General features: G+C 43.8%; 4 protein-coding genes across 10 annotated transcripts; 2 read left to right on the top strand and 2 right to left on the bottom strand.

Annotated features, from left to right (window-relative positions):
* The first annotated feature begins 28 nt into the window (after positions 1–28).
* On the top strand, positions 29–13,500 carry LOC131889497 (extended synaptotagmin-2-B-like). Of its 5 annotated transcripts, XM_059238613.1 has the most exons (3): positions 293–308; positions 11,155–11,316; positions 11,603–13,500. In XM_059238613.1, the coding sequence occupies exon 3, from the start codon at positions 11,679–11,681 to the stop codon at positions 13,398–13,400; it is 1,722 nt and encodes a 573-aa protein (XP_059094596.1). In that variant the 5' UTR covers positions 293–308; positions 11,155–11,316; positions 11,603–11,678; the 3' UTR covers positions 13,401–13,500. The 5 variants fall into 5 exon arrangements, 3 of the variants coding, with proteins under 3 accessions (XP_059094595.1, XP_059094596.1, XP_059094597.1); XR_009374206.1 differs by lacking the exons at positions 11,155–11,316; positions 11,603–13,500 and adding an exon at positions 1,862–2,499 and having other exon boundaries at positions 29–308; XM_059238612.1 differs by lacking the exon at positions 11,155–11,316 and having other exon boundaries at positions 150–308.
* On the bottom strand, positions 13,461–15,638 carry LOC131889498 (kelch domain-containing protein 3-like). Its single transcript, XM_059238615.1, has 2 exons — positions 14,748–15,638; positions 13,461–14,290 (listed from the first exon to the last, which is right to left on the bottom strand). Exons 1-2 carry the CDS (start codon positions 15,387–15,389, stop codon positions 13,697–13,699), a joined length of 1,236 nt encoding a protein of 411 aa, XP_059094598.1. The 5' UTR covers positions 15,390–15,638; the 3' UTR covers positions 13,461–13,696.
* Positions 15,639–18,485: 2,847 nt separating this feature from the next.
* On the top strand, positions 18,486–19,904 carry LOC131888188 (vacuolar protein sorting-associated protein 37A-like). Its single transcript, XM_059236983.1, has one exon. The coding sequence runs from the start codon at positions 18,731–18,733 to the stop codon at positions 19,745–19,747; it is 1,017 nt and encodes a 338-aa protein (XP_059092966.1). The 5' UTR covers positions 18,486–18,730; the 3' UTR covers positions 19,748–19,904.
* LOC131888187 (uncharacterized) lies at positions 19,860–22,069 on the bottom strand. Of its 3 annotated transcripts, none has more exons than XM_059236982.1 (2): positions 21,794–22,069; positions 19,860–21,692 (listed from the first exon to the last, which is right to left on the bottom strand). In XM_059236982.1, the coding sequence occupies exon 2, from the start codon at positions 21,065–21,067 to the stop codon at positions 19,907–19,909; it is 1,161 nt and encodes a 386-aa protein (XP_059092965.1). In that variant the 5' UTR covers positions 21,068–21,692; positions 21,794–22,069; the 3' UTR covers positions 19,860–19,906. The 3 variants fall into 3 exon arrangements, with proteins under 3 accessions (XP_059092965.1, XP_059092964.1, XP_059092963.1); XM_059236981.1 differs by having other exon boundaries at positions 19,860–21,702; XM_059236980.1 differs by having other exon boundaries at positions 19,860–21,711; positions 21,794–22,067.
* Between the last annotated feature and the right edge of the window lie 825 nt (positions 22,070–22,894).

The raw sequence follows: 22,894 nt of genomic DNA on the forward strand, positions 1-22,894 counted from the left end.
GAGAGAGGCACAGCGGCAGAGTAAGTGAGAAGGGCATGGATTGCCATGGATCGATCAACGCTTCCTTGCTTCTCTGTCTGGGCTTGGAAAACAGGAGCTACAGGGATGGAGAGTCAGTTGTCCGTGACTCTCCACACTCTGACATCGTACATGTACAAGAAACAGCGGCCTGGGGAGAAAGAACCAGAGAAACAGCCTCTCAGTTCGTGTAGCTTTAGAGTTGAGAACGTTCAATTGAGAGGATCGAGAAAGAGGCCTGTTTTCCCCAATCCTTCCATACCTCTCTTCGTATCTTTCAGATGTTAAAGGTAAAAGGACATCATCGCTTTCCCCCAGAATCTTTTTACCATCGTATGGCGGCAAATGTTCGATTGATTTGATAGCTCCATTCAATTCGCTCACCTGACTTAAAGCAAAATACTCTCCCGCTATCGAAGAAGCTATAGAAGGTTCGGGAATATGAATAAAATACACTTGAACGGGCGTGTGTGTGTGTCAAATGATTGAAGTGTGTGCTGTCTAATGTGTACTATGCACTGCATGCAGCATTCATTAATCGAGTTTTATTGGGTGCCTCCATCCAGCAAAAAAAGTCTTGAAAAATCGACAAGGGTATGTATCATTTCTTAGTACTATTTCGAGGGGGGAGGGGGCAGTATAATATCCCTTAAGGAAGATCTGAGTGGAAATGACAACAAACATTCAACAGTTTAAGATTTGATTGAAAATGCTAATGGAAAAAGATATCATTATCTCTTTATGTCGATTCTTGGTCTGAAGATATTTAAATGTAGGGATTTAAACGTGCAAATCACAGAATTTGACCAGTACTGATGAAAAAAGTTTTGAAAGGCAGAACCATCAGTACAAATACAGGGAGTTAGAGGTGAATTTTTGGTGATTGTAAAGTATATGGGGGTCCAGAAAGATCAAGCTAGAGAACAAGCCACTTGTCAGCTCTCCTCATTGATGAATTTTGGTTAGGAGCCGAACAAAGGTGCGTTATCACCCTCTGAAGGGATGTCGGGCTAAGGACAATAAGATGTTTACAAGTCCTCTCATTTCCTTTTCAAACTTGAATCGTTCTTTATCGGAAGTGCTGCAGTGTTACAGCATTACAGTGCTATTTGCGACCTCTTACTTTTAACTGGCGGAAATAGACCACATTGGAGACCAACGTCCATACATCTAGAAGTTCATGACTAGTTCTAAAATGGTTTGAATCGCATCAGCCTTTATACCCCTAAAACCAGGAACTGAGAAGTAAAGAGGTAGTATGTAATGTTTTGATAAGGCTAGTAGAGGGTCTCGCCTCACCATCTCTGCAAGATAGCAAAATGACTAATCTCGTGTGATTAGCTCAATATTCTCAGAAGTCGATAAATTATTTCTTTCCTTTTTTGCGTAAGATCTCAATTTGCAGATAAACAAAAATTTGCAAATAAACTTTCCAAAACATATGGGTTCCAGCTCGTTCTAGGGGTCTGTAGGGGCTATCCTCTGGAGCCCAACCTTTTTTCAAGATAGGCCTGGATGTGGAGAATACCCTGGTGGACGTATGGAGCATGTCATAAACAGTGGTGGGCAAAACTATTAGCAATTTTGATGGCGGTCTCACATTTTTCAAGTGGCCACAACCTCCTCTCAAAGTTCTTCCATATTTAAGGGGCTTATTTGTCTATTCTTAGATTTAGACCCAATTTGCTCAAAAATGATTGGTAATTGTTACATGCAACCTATGTCTAAAATAGAATCATTAGCCAGACCTCCCATTGACGCGGTTAGCGGGGCTACAAAAAAAGTGTAGACGATAATATGACGCACCCGGTAAAATGATTTTGTTGAATCCCTCTTTTTGCAGCACCAAACGAAGCCAAATCAATCAACTCTTAAAGCCTGGTTTCTCTGATAGGGAACGTCAAGTGAATGAAATTCAAGGAAAAATGTGGTCCGGCACCCTGATTTTGGGCATTATTGGGAGGGAGAACTAAGAAAACTCACACCATCCGCCCATTGAATTTTCAATAATCGTGTGATTTTGAGTGAGCTGTGTTACAAAACCTAACAAAATGAACATGTTTGGTATAATTCGGTGAACGCATTATTAAATTTGCTCAATACCATAATACTACTTTTGCAAAAATTTGCAGGCAAAATGAAATAAATGTCATAATCAATGCATGCACAGCGCGGTTTGGCTGGGCATGTTGTCTTCGATTTGACTCCATGGAATAACGTCAGTTGTTCATGAACGCGTTCACTTGACAACCCCTTTAGTTAATTCATGAAAGAGTACATTTTTCCTTATTTTAGTTTTCTTTAAATATAAAGTATTTTCAACGAAATTGTTCAAGCGCACGTAATGTAGCCTAATGGTAGCCTTAGACAAAATGATTTAGTTTTTGAGGAGGTATGTTCCACTCTAGCAATCCCTGAATGTGTTCCGCAAGGGGAGGCACAGTCAAAAATTCCAAAGTATAAGAAGCAATTGCTCAAAAAGAGATGCAAACTATAAAAAAACGCTCCAGAGCAATTTGAATCCAGTAGCTGTGGCTAGCCTTCAAAGAAAGTTGGATTTGATCCAAGGTAGAATTAAGGCCTCCATTGAGCCAGAGGAGTTGAAAAAGAAAAGTAGATTAGTTCAGGAGGTGAGGTCGAATCCGAAGTTAATTTTCTCTTTTGCAAACTCTAGGAGAAAGATGAAACACCCTGTAGGGTCTTTTGAGATCAATAGGGAAGCCATAGACAATGAAGAGGCTTTGGCCAAAATTCTTGTAGATCAGCTCTCTGATCTGTTTTCAACTCCAAAGAGTTGAAGAGCAACAGCCCATTGCTCTATAGATCTATTAATGTGTATGGTGAGATTGGCAAGGCGAGTCAAGTTGGGCACTTAGATGATCTTGCAGTCACAGATCAAGATGCTTTACAGGCCATATAAAAACCCTCCTTCCTAATATTCCTTGTCCCACCCCTATTCCTAATATACGCCCCTATTCAAATGTAACTGCCCAACCCATTCCTCAAACCCAACCATCCCCATTTGCTCGTGCTTTGCTTCGAGTAAAACATAGCTTTGTTGATAAGCGGGATTTTTTACGGTTGGAGAGGATGGTCCAAGATCTTGTGAACTTGGTCCGTCAAAAGAGAGGCCTGTAAAGGGGCTATATTTGAACGTGCATTGATTTCTAAAAAGACAACACAAAAGTTAAGATCTTAAAAGAACTAGACGTTGAGAAAGAGATTTCATTCATCTCTATAACAGAAACCTGGCGTCGGCCAGGGGTCTTGGATGAAGAACTAACCATGGTTGGTTTCAACTTAGTTCGTTGTGATAGGATACGCCCTGATAATCCCATATTCCCAAATGGGGGCGTATGCCTATATGTTAGGAATGATTTGCACATTAGTCATGTACAAATGTCGAATGGAGAAGTAGAGGTCTTGATTTTTCGTATCCGAGGGCTTGATCTGTCTATTGTAACAATGTATAGACCCCCTTCTTGTTCAGTAAGCTCCTTTATGTCAGCTCTCCAATTCACTGGAAATAAGTTGAATCTGGCAGTTTGCTCGAAGGTTTTCTTTGTAGGGGACTCTAATTTTCCGGCTAGCGTTGTAGAATGAGAGTCGTTTAAAAAGCTGGAGGAGTTTGCGATCTTGCTGCGATGTGGGTGTAGCCAGCAGAGGCAATGTTCTGGATTTGGTCTTCTCCAATGACCTTGATCTGATCCAGTAAGTCCATGTGACATCTAGAAATCTGTCAGATCATCATGCTCTGGAGATAGGGTCGACCATTGCTCAAAAGCTGGCGTGCTTTAGAGTAAAACCGGCCAGAAAGGTCGGTCTGGCTAACTTCAAGTTCAAAAATGAGCATTTGCCATTGATTATAGAAAGATTAGAAGAACTGGACCTGGTTTCAATTCTGAAACAGGAATCGTCCATAGATGCAGCCATTGCTAAATTGGTTTCAGTTTTTGAGGCAGTTTGCTCCAATCTAAAAATCTCTGAATGTTGTCCCAAGGGCGGGTTACGGACAGAAATTCTAAAATATAGGAAGACTTTGTTCAAAAAGAGGTGCAACCTAGCAAACATGCTCAAGAGCAGTTCGAATCCAGTAATTGTGGGTAGTCTCCAAAATAAATTCAGAGTAATATTAAGGCCTCCATCAAAAATGACCCGCTACAAAATGAGAGTAAGGTGTTTCAGGAGGTCAGGTCGAATCCGAAGGCTTTTTCTCCTATGCGAACTCTAAGAGAAAGATGAAACACCCTGTAGGGGCTTTTGGGGTTGATGGAGAAGCCATTAGCAATGTGAAGGCTATTGCAAACATACTTGTAGATAAGTTCTTTAATGTGTTTTCAACCCCACTGAGTTTAGAAGCAACAACTCATTGATCTAATGAAGAGTCCGTTGAGATTGACAAGGTCAGTCAAGTTGAGCAATTTGATGATCTCACAGATACAGAACAAGATGCGCTAGCGGCCATCAGGGACTTGAGGCTTTCAAGTTCTCCTGGTCCTGATGGTGGGATATCTCAGTTTCTGATGAGATGCTTACTAGTTCTTGCTCCTGTTTTCTCGTACTTGATGCGTTGCATCTTGGATCGGGGCAAGTTTCCCTCTTCACTAAAGTTAGCTCACGTTGTTCCAATTTTTAAAGGGGGAGGTAAGTCGCTCCCCTATAAATAAAGGCCGATTTCTCTCACTTCGAATTTTGCGAAGGTGTTTGAGAAAACCATGAAGTTCAAACTTGTAGATTTTTTTGACATCCATGAAGTCATTCCTCGTAGTCAGCATGGGTTCCGAGCGCATTTTAGCACGGTTAGTAAACTGATTGAACATATAGAACATATATGAGGAACTAGAGAGACATGAGTAAGGTGATGTTGTCTATTTTGATTTTGCCAAGGCCTTTGATAAAGTAGATCATGGCCTCTTGTTGAATAGACTTCATGACATTGGGATCCAAGGCAAGGTTGCCAATTACATAAGAAGCTTCATTCATAATAGGAAGCAAATTGTTAAGGTAGAGGACTATCCGGATCCAAATTGTCCGGACACGAATATTCCCAAAAAGCAAAGTGAGCGGACGAGCGATGACCGACTAGTATTCTCTATCATACCATGAAAGGTGTGATCGCGGCGGTAAACTTCCAGGTGTTGGACTATGAGCCACATTCCCTCTCCCCCCACCATGTGAAGGTTCACACGCCTTCGACGAAAGGAGAGGTCAAGTCAAGAAGACTCCTCGACCCGCTTCTTATGCAAATACTGTGAAAACGGATGCCTCAGGGCATGAGAACAGAAGATTTCTGGCTCTGGTCCTAGATTTTGTCCCCTCCGACGGAGTGGCAAATTTGGACTCCAATGCAATGTCTTTCATATTTGAAGGGTTAAAGCTCCAAGGTACTGAGATTATGAGGATTCAGGGATACCGTGTGTGTGATACGATTGTTCAGATTATGACAAAGGAAGATTTGCTTGTTAAACAACGGTTCGGAGATGCTACTGAGTTTGTCCGCAACTACCCCACTCGACAGTGGCGGTGTAAAATCCGCGAAGGGTTCAACCATTCAACGTTGCGATTTCTTCATATCCAAATCGAAATCCCACATGAGGCACTTAAGAGTGCGATAGCTTCTTTTGCCACTCCTATGTCAAATGTGACCGAAGAACAATTTGGAAGGAACATGGATCCACGGATGCGCGCCATCTGCAATGGAAATCTTAGAGTCCAAGTTAAAAATCGTTAGCGAAATCCCTGAGGTGGTGATCGTGCACTCAAAACGGATCCGTATTTGGCATCGAGACCAAGTCCAAAAGTGCCACCCTGCGGATCACCATCACATTTTCGAGCGGATTGCAAAAAAGAGAGCGGAAGGGTTCAGGAACGAGAGGTTGGGATTGGATAATATTGACCCAAAGATTACGACTAACCAAGGATCCGATGAACTCACGAATATAATCGAAGGCCAAGAAATACAGAATGATGATCTTCATCAAAATATTGACCCTGATGAGAGGGTGGATGAGCGAAACAAATCTGAGGCAAAAGAAGAAATTCAACTGGTGGCTTGTGACGATATGGAAAGGACCAGTCAAACCAAGAGAACAGAATCCCCCCAAAGGTCTCTAAATTTCTCCATAGGACAAGGACCCTGCCTTCCAAGTAAAGCAGGTAGCAACAGCCGGTTAGTTGCAAATCCAGAAGAAACACAAGTTGAATTTAAGAAAACCAAAACACCTGGTCTTAGAGTAGTTCCACGCACTGGAACGCGCAGCAGACCGAAAGAAAATCTGAGTGCTCCCATACACAACTAGAAAAAAATGACCACATCACTTCCCTATTTGAACTGCAGAAGCCTGCTAAACAAGTACACCCAAATTCGAGTTTTATTCGAGACAGCAAAACCACAAATTGTGTGTTTAACTTATGCCCAGACTTTTCTAGTCAAAGCCTCCCTCTCGTAAATTTTGTAGTGGTGGCAAGAAAAGGTAGGCCGGACACTACGAGAGGAAGAGGAGGGGAAATTTTAATTCTTGCATTGCGGGGCATGCCTTGTTCCAAAATACAAGTAAATGTCTCAAACGTATATGCCGTTCACTTGAACAACTTAGATGTGCACTGCCTTTACCTGTCCCCAAATGCAAGTTTGTGCAAGAAGGAAACGCTAAACACTTACCTCGCTGAAATAGATGTAGAGAAAGACTGTCCGATTGTTGGTGCCTTCAACATGCCTGTCGTGGATTGTGAGTCAGGAAATGGGGAAACGAGGGGGAACAGCGGCTTGTGGACGCAGTTGGCGATGGGTCATTAATCCAAGTTGTTGTTCGCCGTCCAACACATGATGGCGGAAACTTGTTGGACCTCATATTCAGGAATGAGGCAGCAACAACAAAGAAGTGAACCATAAGGCCGGATCTAGCCATTAGTGATCATCACCCTATCGAGCTTATATTAAATACAAACCAAGTAGTACCAAAAACGCAATGATATTCAAGGTCTCAAAGTGCTCGGTGCTGACGGTTGGAAAGTTGCGGATCAAACCCAACTATCATTTAAGTAAAATTTCCATTCCAAGAGTAGATTTCCAGCGAGATCTAGGTGTGTTATTCGATACCAGCTTAGAAATTTAGCCTACCTTCATCTACGGTGGTTTTAAGAGCAAATCGATTGTGCGGCATACTGAGGCGCCACTTTCAGTCTCGTCATGGTGAGACCCTAGTAAAGGTTTTCCGGACATGTGCGAGAGTGTGGTCGGGAATCCTGAAAAAGGACATTATTGCAACAGAGCGAGTGCAACGCGCATTCACGCGTCTTTTTCCTGAGGTGCGAGCAAAGGAATATTCGGAGCGGTTGGAGGTACTGGGTCTGGAGTCCCTGCAGCTTCGGAGGCTACATTGCGATTTGACAACAATGTTCCAAATCCGCAGAGGGGCAATCAGTGTATGTCAAGGGTACAGCAAAAGCCTGAACAGACTGTGGGATGACCCAGTGCCTGGTGTTCGCATTCTGCGAGCCCGGTCTGAAACTAGGATCCCGTTAATTCGTTTCGTGATCCAAGAGTGGTGTTTTGCCATACGGGTGTTGAAATCATGGAACAAGCACAGCCCCAAAATCTGCGAGAGCAAAAATGTTAGAAAAGGACTTAAATCAACGGATCTAAGTGCCCACTTGAGATGTCGATTGTAAATTTGTGTCCTTTTTTGTGCGGACACGCCGCTTGTCTCAGTAAGCCATTCCTTCTTACTTTCAATTTTTCACCCCTACCCACTCAGTATGCACCTTAGGGAGTTCTTGAGTTTCCTGTACAATAAACAATAAACAAACATCAGAAGCTCAGTATTAAAGTCAGTAAGTATCTCTTCGTATGCTGATGATACAAAATTAGTTAGTGGTAGGAATGGTCAAGGTTGTAAGGTAGTATGGTAGACATCTTAGATCAATTCTACTCTTGGGTTGATGAGAGTAACATTGACTTGAATGGATATAAATTCCGCTCAATGACCTTTGGGTCGACGCCATTAAACATGATTCGTAGATCATGGAGGGAAAAATATCGAGCAAGTTAAGTCCATGAGGGATTTAGGTGTTGTCCTCCAAAATAATGGAAAGTATGATGAGTAGGGCCGGCCCAAACTTGCAGATAAATATGGTATTTACTGACACCAAATTTACATAAAATATCAACCGAATTTGCTCAAAAATTTGCAAGCAAACTTTCCAAAACATAACCATCAGTTCGTTCTGGAGGTCTGCAAGGGCTATTTTTGCCTTTGATATCAGACAGCATGCAGATGAAAAGGAATTTATATCACAATATCTTCCAGCACCTGGATTTGAAGGTGCCCTTCCTAGGTAGCAGGTACTTGCCCTGTCCATGGTGCCTCCTGCCCTGATCAATAGGGCTAAGAAAAAGATTTTTCCAAACAATTGCTAACATTTTTATTGAAAGCACAGGATAACATTTTCCACAAGCCAAACAAAATCTCAAACGCAAAGAAGATATAAGCCTGTTTAAAAACAAATGAGACACATAGAAAGACAACGTGTGTCTATTTTTTTAAAGTTTGAAGCAATTGCCAAAGGTTTCAATATATTTCATTATTTTGAAATCTTAAAAATCAGAAGCCCTCAAAATTGACTCTTAACTTGGAACCCCCAAATTAATACCCTAAACCATGCAGGTTTCTAGATCAAATTTGTTTCTTGTGGTTGAAGAGACCTCTAAAAAGCAAATATTTTTATACTTGCTCTTTTGTTTGTAAAGTATTGAGATTCTAGTTGCATTTTCAGGAAAACCTTGAACTTTTGCCTACAGGACAAGCAGAAATAATGTGAGAATTAGATAGCAACTAGTTTATTGCGACAAAACTAGAAGATTGGGACAATGCAGTATTTTAAGGAGGTGCAGAAGGTATCTTTTACAATACATCTTCAAAAATATCCATGAGCTTTTTCTTCAACCAGGTTTTAAAAGTCAATTGCAATGACGGTCAAGGTTTACAATTTTGAGCCCTCTTAAATAGTCAGGCTAGCCAAAACAATGAAGCACTTGCTTCTCATTGTGTTCCTTCAATTTTAAACTGTTAAAATGGGTGTCCTTGATCCTTCCTCTAGTATGCTTGCGTTTGTGAAGCAACGTTGGTTTTAACTTGATTCGAGAAGATATCAGTTATGAGCACGAGACAACCAAGTCCAACGTTTTAATAATCCCAAAATAGATCCTTGTGTGAAACGCCATCACATTGAATTCAGATAAAAAGATCTGTTTAAGATAAATGGAATACATAGGCATTAAAGTACATACAAGAAGTACTTTTTGTTAAAGAGATTTGAAAATAAAATCAGTCCATAACATTTCACATTTTTTTTTAATTGACCAGGATTCTTGAAAATTATTCATAAATATCGATATTTTTTGCTGAAATGGCTCAAAATGCACAATAAATTGAAGTAAAATGTCAAATATTACTCATAAACTTGCAAAATCTGCAGATGCAATAAATTTGCAGAAAAAAATCGGATGTGCAAGATTTTTGCAAAATTTGCACAATATGCAGGGTGCAAGTTCTGGCCGGCCCTAATGATGAGCATATCCAGTTGAAAGTTGGCAAAGCTTTCAAACATGTGGTTGGATATATCGCACATTTAAGTCCAGAGAGAGTATCGCGATGCTAACTTTGTACAATTCGATTGTCCAGCCACATCTTGAATATGCCTCGCCCATTTGGGCTCTAATTAGTTCAGCAGGTTTGGAAAAGGTCGAGCAGGTCCAAAGGTGTTTTACCAGGAACATCAAAGGTATGAGAGCGCTCTCGTACTGGGAAAGGCTTGAAAGGTTGAGACTGCACAGTATTCAGAGAAGATATGAAAGGTGTCTGATACTGAACGTCTTCAAAAGCATTCATGAGCTTTGCCCCATCCCAGGTTTTAGGGTCAATTCTAGTGACCCTAGATGTTCAATGTGCCTTTTGAGAGCACCTTCAAGCCTTCGAGAAACCAGGCTAGTTGGAACCATGAAGTCCAACTCTCTTCTGGCCCCTTCATTGTTCAATTTGTTGCCCACAAACATTCGTAGGGATTATGTATGCAGGTGTTGATCCAGTAGTATCCTTTTAGTCAGACTTAGACAAATTTTTGAACAAAATACTTGATCCATCCTACGTTCAAGGGCTAGCCAGATCCGCCAACTCTAATTCGTTGGTGGATCAAATAATATATGAATGTAAAACCAAGTAAGATCAATATCTTTTTCCGTCTTGAAATGCTGGGGATCCCATTCCCAGTAGCGATAAGAAGTCGGCAAAAATGAAAAATAAATGTGTCTAAACTAAAAGATAACCGAAATAAATTTGAAAATCGAATACGACGAGTCTGGAATCAAGCTCCCTATAAAAGATTCGAATCCGTTCAAATTCTCTAAATATGAATGAAAGGCTCGAGTGCACTCGGATCCGAGTCCGGACTCTCCCCAGCACTAGTTGCATTTTCTTTGTTTCGGTTTGCCCTTTCTGTTTTAAGTGTTTTGTCAATTTCAATTTAGTGTTTTGTAAAGTACTGATGTTAACATTTTGTATCCAACAAGGCGAAAATTGTCCTAAATCGATGGAGAGGAAGTTGGAGAAATAAAGGTCTTATGAAAAAGCTAAAGACGCACGGCAAAAAGAAGAAAAACAAGGACTTAACGATCGCTGCTTTTCGCTCTATTTGACTCAAAAGCAGAAAAAAATTGACAAAGGAATGCTCGGATTTATCCAGGCTACACATGGGATGTATCCTCTCCTGCTTCATTGGACGTGCATGAGTGCTGTTTGAAAACCGGTATTGATGTACGGTAAGAAGCCAAATAGCCTCATCTTCATGAACCATAGACTAGCTCATAGAATTATCAGAGGCGTCTTGCATAGTCAGGCCCCCCACCAAGTCTTCGTGGATCCCTAAAGTTGACTCTGTTCGAAACGTCCGTGTGATTGACAATCTTCGATCAAAACTAGAAACATTGAGTACTTAAACCCAGATTGTGTCCAAACAACATTAACAGCCATCCACCTATACTCATATAATTTACCTCTACGTCAATCGTTAGGGCACAACCTGAAAGTATCCTTCGAAAATTGTAGCATTTTAACAGTGCTCAATGCTCAATCCCAACAGCTGCAGGTTTCGCCCAGCAAATTGAAGGAAAGATCACATCTGTAGATGTCTGTGCACGGTAAGCACAATCACCACCGACGCATTAAAGTCTTCCACCCTCTCATCCGGGAGTGACTCGACCATCCAACCACATACAGTATTACATACACTCACACGCCATAGGTAAGATTATGCGACTCACCTCTTGGTCATGGCTAAGGCATGAATAACAAAGCATGCGTGCCTGAAAGGTTCTAGGTCCTCTCTCCATAGTTCACCTAACTTGAATAGGTGGCGTTTTTTATGAGAGCCAGACGAGAACTAAGTTTTTGACTCTTCAAGATGGTTGAGTCAGTCAATTATTGGTGTCATGGATGTCTCTTATCGGAATGAAGTGTTTCTTATGAGTCATTTAGTGTTTTTAGAATGGTGATTTTGAACTCGTCTCAATGCGCAAATTATTCTGCAGGGCCAAACTTTCGATCACCTCGCCAGGCAAGCGATTTCTCGAGGAGCGACGTCTAAAGAAATTCCGGCGGTTGGCCATGGAAACGCCGAGGAACAGTCTACCTCTTCCGATGCCTATAATTGAGATCATTCGCCGATCTGAAGCAGCATTTGCCTCCCAATGGTTCAATGACTTGTCTCCACTTTTGGCTAAACTCTTGGAATGGACCTTGATGTTTGGCATCGGATACTGGGGATTTGGTTATGGTTGGATTTTGTTCTTTGCCACGGTTCATTTCATCAAGTTTCGGCATGCCAAAGAGGGCTTGAGCGACACGATTTGCGCCAAACTCTCGACCTTGACCTCGGAAAAGGAAGTGATTGGGAGCTCGTTGGAGCACTTCCCTTCTTGGGTGTCTTTTCCGGACTTTGACCGCGTGGAATGGATCAACGATATCCTGGCTCAGTTGTGGAAAAGCATTGACGGATATGCGACTTACTTCATTGTTCAATACATCGAACCTGAGATCAGAAAGATCTTAGATAGCATGGCTTTGGAAACAGTGTCTGGGTTCAAAGTCCAGAAGATCGCATTGGGAGATGTTCCGGCCAGAGTTGGCGGCATCAAAGTGTACAATCGAAACGTCACTCGCGATGAAATCATTCTCGATGCCGAAGTGATCTACAACGGTGATGCTCGTGTTTTGTTCACGTTGCAAGGAATCAAGGCCGAGATTCGACAAATCAACTTCCGGGGCACGGCCAGAATTACCTTAAAGCCCATTGTGAATACCTTTCCCTTCATTGGAGGATTCGAAATTTACTTCTTGAACAAGCCTGTGTTGGATTATAACCTAGGCGGTATTGGCACATTCGCAGAGGTACCGGGAGCCAATGCGATTGTTAAATCAGTGGTGGAGGATCAGATTCGTTCTCGCTTCGTTTGGCCCAATAGGTTCCGAATGTTCTTGCCGATGGACGTCATCACCAGTCGGCCAAACAAGTCTTTCCTCCTTTCGAAGCCAGCAGGCGTTCTTCAGGTCAATCTCAAGGAGGCCAAAGACCTATTGAAAAAGGACAAAGGTTTGACAGGCTCGGGGTTGAGCGATCCTTACGCTGTCATGTCCATTGGTGAACGAAAGATCAGCTTTAGGAACAAGTATGTTCCCAAAACAGTGAACCCGGAGTGGAACTACATTCATGAATTCATTATGGAGGACAGCTTCGGGCAGAAGTTGATGATTGACGTCTTTGACTTTGATAACTCCACCACAGACGACTTTCTGGGTAGTATTGCCATCGAGATCGGCAATATTGTTGAAAGCCAAGTTTATGATGAGTGGATGCGATTGAGCCAAGTGAAACACGGACAACTTCACTTGAATGCCAAATGGCTCAAAACCGAACCTATCACCGAAGACAATGCCAATTCCTTTCAGAGTTATGTGGTCAGTATTCTGATTGATTCCTGCAAAGACTTAAGTAAAGAGGGCAAGAACTCTCTTCCTTCCCCTCGATGCAAATTGACTCCGTCCAGAGGCGACCCCAAGATGACCCAGGCCAAAACAAAGACCAAGGATCCCATTTTCGAGGAGTCCTTTTTATTTTTTTGCCATAATGCCAGCACCGACAGCATTCTAATCAAGGTTGTCGACAGCCGAGGATCCGATTCTCTGGGTCAAGTGAGACTGCCCATTGACCACTTAAAAAATAGTCCAAGAGGCGAATACTTCGACATGAATTGGGACCTGGATGGCGGCCTGAATTCGAGCGCTTCCATCATAATCTCGGCCAAACTTTTTGGGGTTGAAGTACTTTAGGTGATGAGAGTTTACCTGCCTCTCGATTGCTCCTAATTGAATGTGACAAGAACTGCAGTATTGTATGTCGAATAAATCTTTATATATTTTTCGGTATGAATATCGAGATTTCTTTGATAATCAGTTCTATTCCTCCCAGATCTGACAGATAACAATGGAGGCAATTTCAATATCGTTGAATTATTGCCGAGTTTACCCCCAACTCCCTAACATTGAGATTTATTTCAAGCCCAGATGAATAGCCATTTCTTCATGATTGATAAAGCATCACAGGACGGAGAACAGGCTGCTTGAGTCTAGTAGAACACGAATTGGTCGTCGTCCAGATCATCATCCACCTCCCATGGGTCATCGCACTCATCTTCTCGAACTTTTAAAGGCGGACTGATTTCCAAGTTTCGAGTCATCGCCTCCCGATCAACCTTCAAAGGCTGTGGCACATCAGTCACGGGAATGTCATTGTGAATAGTCGCCATCAAACACAACGTCCGAAGGGACACGGACAGCTCAAGAACGTGCATATCATCCAACTCAACCAAGGAAAATGTCCGACCGTCCAAAGGAATCAAGGCCAATTCCATTTGAGTGAAAAACAAACGGGGTCCGTTGTAGGGCGAGGTACCCCCGAAAATGTAGACCTTGCCCTCGACCAGGCACATGGCATGACGCCGACGAACTTTGGGCACTTGTCCGCACTGATGCACTTTGGCCCAGGACATGGAGTGGAAGTCAAATTTCCACATGTCGTTCATGTGCTCATTGCGGGTGGCATTGAATCCTCCAAATATGTACAGTTCATCGTGGATATTTAAGGCCGTGTGAGAACGACGGCCACTCGGCGCTTCGCAACTCGCCGTATTGATTTCCCGCCAAACATGATGGGTGGTATCCTGAAAAATTAACAATCATTGGGCATGGTGATTCCAAAATCAAAAGTGGCACAGATCTAAAGATGACCAATGATCGATGAAATGTTCTGGACCTTTGAGTCTAAGCACAAACGTGGTCTACTGAGCACTCTGCTTGTACGTATTCATAATGGAGGTAATGATTCAAAGACAAGTCTCGTCCATGAAGGCTTTAAGAGTAGTTGGAAGTCAGTCCCGAAGTAGATGGACCGATAGATACCCTAGGTTCAAGGGCTCCGCAATTGGTCTGACAAGTGCAATTCGTCGTTGGACCAATAGCCAATTGACCTTTCAGCACTGACAAAGACAAGAATTATAATAATCCATTTCAGTTCCACTATGGATTACATGTCTTGTGGCCCTTCTAAAAGTCCGTGAAAAACAAAAAGAACAGTATCACCCCCGCCCATGACGCAGCCCCCCTAAATGCCCCGCTTACCAGGTAGCACAATTTATTATTATAATACTCCAACGAGGAAGTCATGGTTCGTCCGCCAAAGACGACCATTCGATCGCCAAACACGGTGGCCGTGTGAAAGTCTCGTGCATAGGGAATGGTGCCCTCGCAACTCTGATGTTTCCATTCCATGGAGTTCAAATTGAGCGTATACACGTTGTTGTCCATGCGATCATAGGCCTCTTCAAACCCGCCAAACACGTACATGAAGTCGTGAATCACGCAAGCCGTATGGCCGTCCCGTCGCTCGGGCAATGGGCCTTTCACTTCGGGTCGACTCCATTGCCACGTGCTCACATCAAAACAGAACAGATCATTACAAGGACTGAGGTCATTGCGCCCGCCAAACAGATAGATGCGTCCTTGGTGAGCCACCACCGAATGTCCATAGCGCATGAAAGGGACATTTTCTATTTCCGAGCCGCCGCTTTGCCCCTCGGGGGTGGGGATTTTCTTCCAGCGAAGCGTGTGCGTGTTGAACACGTACACGTCGATGGGAGTGTGCTTGCTGCGATAGGAATCTCCGGTGCGGTAGCCACCAAAACTGTAGATGCACGAGTCCACCACGCAAGCGGCATGGTTCACGCGACGAGGCCCACCTTCTAGATGGGTGGTCCACCACATGATGATTGGGCGATAATTGATGCGTCGTTATGGAGAGAAACGGCACACGCGGAGTAACGCTAGTACGCCCACCCAAGCCAGATTATCACACGGAACGGGGAGGGGCGGATTACAAGGGAGGCAGGGGAGGCGAAGGCGAAGAGAGAGGAGGGGCGAAAGAACGTCACACGCCACTCGCCACCCAGAGGGCCAGAACGTACATCCACAGAGTTAGATAGACGAAGGAAGGTTAGGTTTCGCAATTCAGTCTTGCCAAGGATGAGGCCGATTGTCGGTCAATTGGTCCCGAAATTGGCCTAGTGTTGCATTTTGAGTATTTATTAACTCCTCACAGATCAAAAATTGCCAGCGTAAATAATGTTGAACGATGTATGTAGTGTGATATAGGTATATAGGTTTATTCAATGAGTCTTTCGGTGTTGTGTGTGTGTGTGTGTGTGTGGAGGGGGGGGGCAACATCTACTTTAGTAATACCTGTTTTGTGCCTGTTGGATATGTTATCCGTTCTGATAGCGTTTTAGTGAGTGTCCATAAAACCATCTTATTCGCTGGAAGTAATGGAAATGCTAGAGTTAAATAAAAGGGTGGTCATATTGTTGACGATTCGGCAGCCCTGTCATCATCCATGCCTCTTTCTGTCTATTTGGGTGGACAGTGGACAGTGGACACTGCGGGGCAAGGCCTGCCAAGAGACGGACGAAGTGTGACGAGAAGAACAAGATTTTGACAGGGCAGAAATTGAACAGAAGAGGAAGGCCGTAGCATAGAAGTGTGAAGGCTTGTCTTGCATCCACGCTCGAACTACGTAAGTTCGTCCTGAGACCTGAATACACTTTTTAAGTTCTACGTGTATGATGTGAATGATACCACAAGTTGGGAAACTAAAAAATTCAGAGGATTTGATAACATGAGAAAGCTGAGAAAAATTATATATATTTTTGGATTATTTTTGGAAGGTCAACGAGTTTCTTGAAAGGCGTTCAAATGTATAAAGAGATCATCCTTTCCTAGATTCTTGGATGGAATAGTATGATCAATTCTAGTGACCGTAGAGGCTTAATGTGCATTTTGAGAGCACCTTCAAGCCTTCGAGAATCCAGGCGAGTTGAAGTCCACTTCTCTTCTTTCTCGGGCTTCTTAATTGTGTAATTTGCTCCTCTCTAATATATGAAGGGAATACGTAGGCTTTGTTGAACCGGTTTCAAGTCGGACTTGGCCAAATTTTTAGACATTTTTAAGCTTCTTTTTGCATCAACTAGACATTCAAAGGTCCAAGGTCTGTTCATGAAAACTTGATATTTTTAGGATTTTTGTTGACAATATTTTTTGGTTTTTGATGATAATTGCAAACTATTTAAAACACATCGTCATCTAGGCTTGATAAATGCTTTCATTTGAGTTGATTAAGTTTGTTTTGTATCAAAGGAAATTTCTAATTGATCAAAGTATAATTTTCTGCATCATATTTTTGAAATTCCGCTAGCTAAAGCACTTCTTTTCAAAAAAAAAAAAAATTGAAGCGAATTAAGAGCATGTTTGGGCTAAATCCATTGTAAGCAATTCATGTCTACTTTCATCCTCTTGGGAATTAGCATTTTTGGTTGATAATCATACTTCGGATTTTTTTTCTTACCTTATATATGGCATGAAGAAATGGACTGTGTTGCTTTGATGAAATGTTTAGCCTTGGTCAAAATCCATTTTGGTAGTGTTTATTAGAACTGTAGTGTTAGTGCTCATGATCAAGGCTCACCGCTCAGACAATGTTCTCGTTAAGTTTTAAACTAATGGACACTATGCATCAACAACACTTTATCATAGCGTAAGATTTGGTCAAGATGGACTGACAAATCAATTTTAATGAACTAATTTTTCAGGTGTCAACAAGATCAAGAGCCCTAACAAGGCAAACAAAGGAACATATAGAGCACAAATTGCACTAATTTGACTACTGCATTGCTACTATGATTATTGGGCACTATAAGATAAAAGATCATGAAGCAATGAGATGCCACTTCAGCCAACGGGCTTCCCTCCAAAATTTTCCCACTCTGAGTCAGAGCAATTATGAGTCTTTTTCCAAAATATATGAACAAGACCAAGAAATTTAGTTTGTTGCAACTAAAGGCTAGTCGCAATATTTTCTTACAAAGTAATTCATTCAAACGTTGTATTGACGAAAGCTTAAACATTTCTAGTCATTTTCATTGAGCGGAGGAAGCGCCCTCTGCTTTGTCTACATAGATGCTGACAAAGAAAGGTGAGAACGAGAAAATACGCTCTAAGATGCCAGACTTTATCAAGATTTTTAAGCGAAAAATGTATTGCCAAGCACAGTGACACAATGGGTGTGTACGGGTAATATTCTGAACCATTATGATATGTAAATGATCATTTTACAGGAGTTTGATAATATGCCAACACTTTTGTAATCATCATTTCCAACAAATAGTACAAGGAAAAGCACAATTTTACAAGCTTGTGGTGACTAAATGTAAAAAAGCATTACTTTTTTCTAAAATTAGCATGAGCATTTTTAGCACAATTTAATGTTAAAAGATGCTGACGAAAAGTCGCTGGTATGCTGTAAGTACACAATATACAGCTCATTGTTTATCTCTATTTGGATACCAAAAGTACTTGTAATTATGCCTGTATAGCATTCGAAAGGTCTCTTAGAAGGGCTGGTGGTATATTTATGGTGTTAGAATAGATCAGCGGTAAGTTTTTCAACAAAAAAATACCTTGTTAAAATCACACTGGCAACTGAAGTGGAATTGAATAATAGCAAATCTAGAACCCATTCACATTCATCAAAAGGCCGATTTCTTAGAGACAAGGCAAGGTCAAAATCAACGTTTTTGACAGGATTTTCAATGCCTACCAAGGGACTCTCTTTTCAGAATTGGATAGATCTACAGTTAAATTGCCAGCTCCATCCCCTATCAATCGACAATGAATAGTTATCAATTTAGCAAAGCGTCTTTGAAAATCTTTTCATGCCAGAAAATCAGTGTTCGGCATCGATCTAAATCATTCCCTCGCTCGCCTTGTACGAGGTTTGGTCATTTCATGCTACAAATGGCAACCCTGAACGACCAACTCGCTGATGACAACATTAACACTTTTAATTTCAATGAACCTGGCTGACTCTCATCTTCTTCATCTTAAGCCCCCTCGCTCCTCTGTTGTGCCCGCGTCCATCCTCCATCAGTGTCCCTCCACCTGGACCTTCAAAGGCTTCCTTCCCCAACGTTGCCCACGAGGAGCTTACACAGTACCAAGGCCACTCCTCCTCCTCCTCGTCCTCCTCCCTCCTCGTCATCCGTTATGGAGATTCAATGGCCCATGACTCCCTCCTCATAAGGAGCATGAATCGATCCAAAGGGCTGGTCCCTCGCGGCGGTGCCAACGGCTACCCTGCCCCCGATCCATATCGGGGACCCAGTCAGGACCCGTTTCATCGCCGCAAGCAGATTAACACGCTACGCATTTTCAATGAGAATGTCTCGGAAATCCGGCCCGATGTTCAGTATCACGTGGATTTCCGGGCCGTCAACGGCCAAGCCTTCCAATTGCGCGTGTTCTTACCGCCCGGGTTTCCTAGTCAACGTCCGGATATGGCTTTAAGCCCGCCGGGCTCCCACCCTTGGCTGGATCAGTCGGGCCAAGTCGTGGGCGCCCCTGGGCTGCTCAACTACTCGGTCTTGTCCGATTTGGGACGAGTGGTGCAAGCCATCAAGCGGGAATTGGAGAAGAACCCGCCCAAAGTCTCGACTAGCGGGCCGGAGTCCAAGACTTCACCCGAACAGCCGCTCGGAGCCGTGAGTCGGGTCAGTCGGCCGACGCCCGTGATATCGGTCATTCCGGGACTGAGTGATTTGAGCCCGGAGGAGTTGACTGAGCTCTCGGAAAGTGATATCGCCTTGAGACATTTCTGTCAGACTATGCCTAATCCGGATTTGGATGCGCTGAACCTGACCCTGGAACAGACCCGCGAGCGAATTCAGACTTTAGCCCACGACAACCAAAACTTGGGTCAGAGCCTTCAAGACCAAAAAGATCGAATCTCCGAGGCCATTCAGCCTTGGTCAAAAGTTCGAGATGAGTTAAGCGCCGCCCTCCCTGAATGTGCGGCATCGCGTCAGAAAGTGAATCTTCCGACGTTGGTGGAGAGATTGGCTCAAGCCAGCGTCCAGTCCGAAGAGGACAGCGAAGCCATGGCCGAGAAGTTCCAGGCGGGCGACATGAGCGTGGAGACATTCATGAAAGAGTTCGTAGCCTCGCGATCGGCCTACCATTTACGCCGAACCAAGTTAGACAAGCTCCGTACCTATTGCCGTTCAGCCAAAAACTGATTTCCCAGCCAGGTTTTGTATTCATTCCACCCGCGTCTTTTATGGAAGTGCCAGCGGAAATACTCCGTCTTGGGCTTATTACAAGTCACTGATATGTTTCACCCATAGCATATGTTACCGCAATATATGTGATATTTCACCTCTCATTGATCATGGACATCAAGGCATCAAGTGTTTAATGTTCACACTGTTGGATTTGCCCGTGAGAATGAGCTCGGCTAATACTAATCCGGTGGCCGGTCCATTTAAAATTCCCCAACACGTATGTCCAGTGGCGATAAAGGCTCCTTGGTAAGGCTTCAATTGCCCGATGAGAGGCTTACCCGATCCCACACAAGGTAAGTAACAGGCTTGACCTTTGACCAACGGTGATCGCTCTAGAGCGCCCGATACAATTCCAGCCATTCGAACCAGCTTCTGAACCGCTTCCGGATCGGGCGAGACATCGGCTGGATCCTCGGGAAGACTGGCTCCATCCGTGGTGCCAGCCATGTAGATGGTACCATCGGGTCGGGGATAAATCTCCGGGGATTCCGACCCAATGTCCAAGAAGAGCGCATGAGGTGTGATGTCATGTTGGGAAGTATCCAAGACCACGCTGTGAGCACGACTGCCCGTCACACGTCCAATGGTAGCCTTCGGAAACCAGTCTTGCGCCAATCCCGACCAAGGTCCCATGGCGATCACCACAATATCGGCTGGAATGGGCTGCGCGCGTCCTTTCACCTGGACACTCTTGACCTTCGAAGCTTCGACATGAACTTGAACGACTTGACCTTGGATTAGTTTAGCACCATTCTTCTCGGCTGCTCGAAACAGGGCTTGGGTCAGCAGCTCCGGATGGACTTGGGCTGTTGTTTTAGGCGTGCCCATATTGCCTTTCCGAGTCACCGTCCCGTCGACCCAGGCTGGAATTCCTTTTTGTTGTAAGGCTCGGCCTTTCTCGACCGCCATGGACAAAGTATCGAGCTTCCGATAGTCGATATTTGTGCCCAATTCCGTTGCCAATTCCTCGTGAAGTTGAAAGCTTTTCCGGGCCAAGGCTTCCACAGGTCCCCCGTCGCACCAATCCAAGGCTAAGAAACCCCCCGCTTTGCCGGAGGCGTGTCCAGCAATTCGGTGGCGCTCTATCAAAGTGACTTGGACTCGCTCCGAACCCAGTTTGGTGAGATAGTAGGCGGTAGCACATCCCATGATACCACCGCCCACGATCGTCACTTGCAGGACCATGACTGGCGGGGTCAATCTGCGGACAAAGCCGTAAAAAAGAAGCTCTCTTACAATGGGCAGTTTAGCTATATAGTAAGCAATAGGATTCATTCATGATTTCATTCACATTCACTGAAACATGGAACTTCAGGAAAACATTCTCAACATTCTGCGTTCAAATGTGCGGACAACTCTTCTTTCTCGCTTTCGTTTGACAAGATCCATCAGATTCCCATGAGTCCGAACTGATTAGAAAGACTATCACTCTGACTGAGTACACTCCGTTCCAATTGGAAATCATGGTTGATTGAGGTCAGGAGCTGTTGGGCGCGATCCACGGCCTTTTGCATGTCATTCAAGGTCTGATCTCGACTCCGATGGGAGCCTGCCGGGTCCAGAGAATATTGCTCGGCCAATTTAAAAGGCACCCGATGCAGGGGATGATCCGACGAGGCTCCACCCAAATCCTCAGTCCTCAAGGCTGGACTGGCATCGTAACTATTGGGTAACAACGGGTAGCCGTTAAACTCAGCCGGCGTGGGATTGTCGGAAGAGGAACTAGGCGGGGAATAGGGCGTTTGTGGCCCGAGCAAAGTGAATCCGTCATCTTCGGCGTGTGCGGTTTCCTCCACCGTCGACCCCGGGGTGGCCAATGGCGTGCCCGGCACAGAGGATGTCTTCTTCGAGCCTTTACCGAAGAATCGCGACACCATATCGACCATAGCTTGAGCACGGTCTGAAACAGTCTTCACCCGCTAAATAGAGAGCATAACCAGGTCAGCGATATTGGGCCTTAGCTACTCAATTGAATACGCATTCTGAACTAATATGACTCACGTGTAATTAGTTAGTCCAGTAATTTTTGATTATACGTATGTGACAAAATGCCCTACAATGAGGTATCGATGAACCCGATGATGCTACATGACCCACCCACCCATGTCTTGGGGGGGAAGCTAGCCGTTTCAAGGGAGTGTAGCCAACGCACTAACTAGGAGGAGAGGCCAGCCGCAGGAGCTGGATGGTAGGTTTTTTGTCTCGGGATCACTTCTGGCCTGCTCGGGAAGATCGACTGGGCCCGGGCATGGCCTCTGGGCTACTGGGCTACTGGGCTACTAAGAGGACTAGCCAACAAGGAAGAGTGACGTAATGAGTTCATGTATTCTAGCCAGCCGAGCTGGGAGAGCAGCTGGGCCAGAAGACAAGGCAGACAATGTCAGCTGGAGGATGGAACGAGCAGGGCTGATTAGGCCTCCTCGGCTAGGCATGACACTTGGCGCGACGAAAGGGGAAAAGTCACTTAGACCGAGTTAGTGAGCATCTTTTTGTATATAGAATCCTTGGCATTACTGTTTGTAAGACGATACTGAAAAGTAGCGGGTTCTTTAAGCGGATGTAAGTGCGTTATAGATACAAGATTTTAATGACAAGAAGAATACGTATGTTTATGAATGCTCCCACCTAGGTTGCAATATCATGATGACAAAAAGTGAACCTAAAAGATGTAGAATCTCCTCTAAGATTCTCGAAATTCTTGTGCCAGAAACACAAGTTTGCCCATTCGGAACGATACAATCCATATCGACCTTATCAAACCGGACACGCTTTGGCTACCCTGATTTTAGCAAGCCATTTGTTTTGTTTTGATACATTCGTCGTCGTTTTCATCAATTCATTTAGTGCCTCCATATATTGCGCAGAATAGTTATGACTGGCGCTATGCGCTCTTTCGAGACAATTCTGAACTTCTTAACCATCCCACACAAAATGTGTAACTTACGTACGTACGTAATTAAGCCCCATCAAAAGCTGGCAAATGTGAGCAAACCCCTTAAATTTTAATGTTTTGCAAGGAATCATTCGCCTTCCTAATCAGTTTTACGAAGCACATGAGAAATATATTAGGCGAAATGCGAATTTTGAGGATAAACTTGACGA

Source organism: Tigriopus californicus, chromosome 10 (genome assembly GCF_007210705.1).
Source record: "Tigriopus californicus strain San Diego chromosome 10, Tcal_SD_v2.1, whole genome shotgun sequence".
NCBI classification, from domain to species: Eukaryota; Metazoa; Arthropoda; class Copepoda; order Harpacticoida; family Harpacticidae; genus Tigriopus; species Tigriopus californicus.

What these genes read in the sequence shown, in the direction of transcription:
- LOC131889497 (XM_059238612.1), top strand. Translation starts at nt 11,679, where the DNA reads ATGGAAACGCCGAGGAACAGTCTACCTCTTCCGATGCCTATAATTGAG.
- LOC131889498 (XM_059238615.1), bottom strand. Translation starts at nt 15,389, where the DNA reads ATGTGGTGGACCACCCATCTAGAAGGTGGGCCTCGTCGCGTGAACCAT. An exon ending in ATAATAAATTGTGCTACCTG is followed by an intron (nt 14,291 to 14,747) that starts GTAAGCGGGGCA and finishes TTAATTTTTCAG; the next exon opens with GATACCACCCATCATGTTTG.
- LOC131888188 (XM_059236983.1), top strand. Translation starts at nt 18,731, where the DNA reads ATGGCCCATGACTCCCTCCTCATAAGGAGCATGAATCGATCCAAAGGG.
- LOC131888187 (XM_059236982.1), bottom strand. Translation starts at nt 21,067, where the DNA reads ATGAATCCTATTGCTTACTATATAGCTAAACTGCCCATTGTAAGAGAG.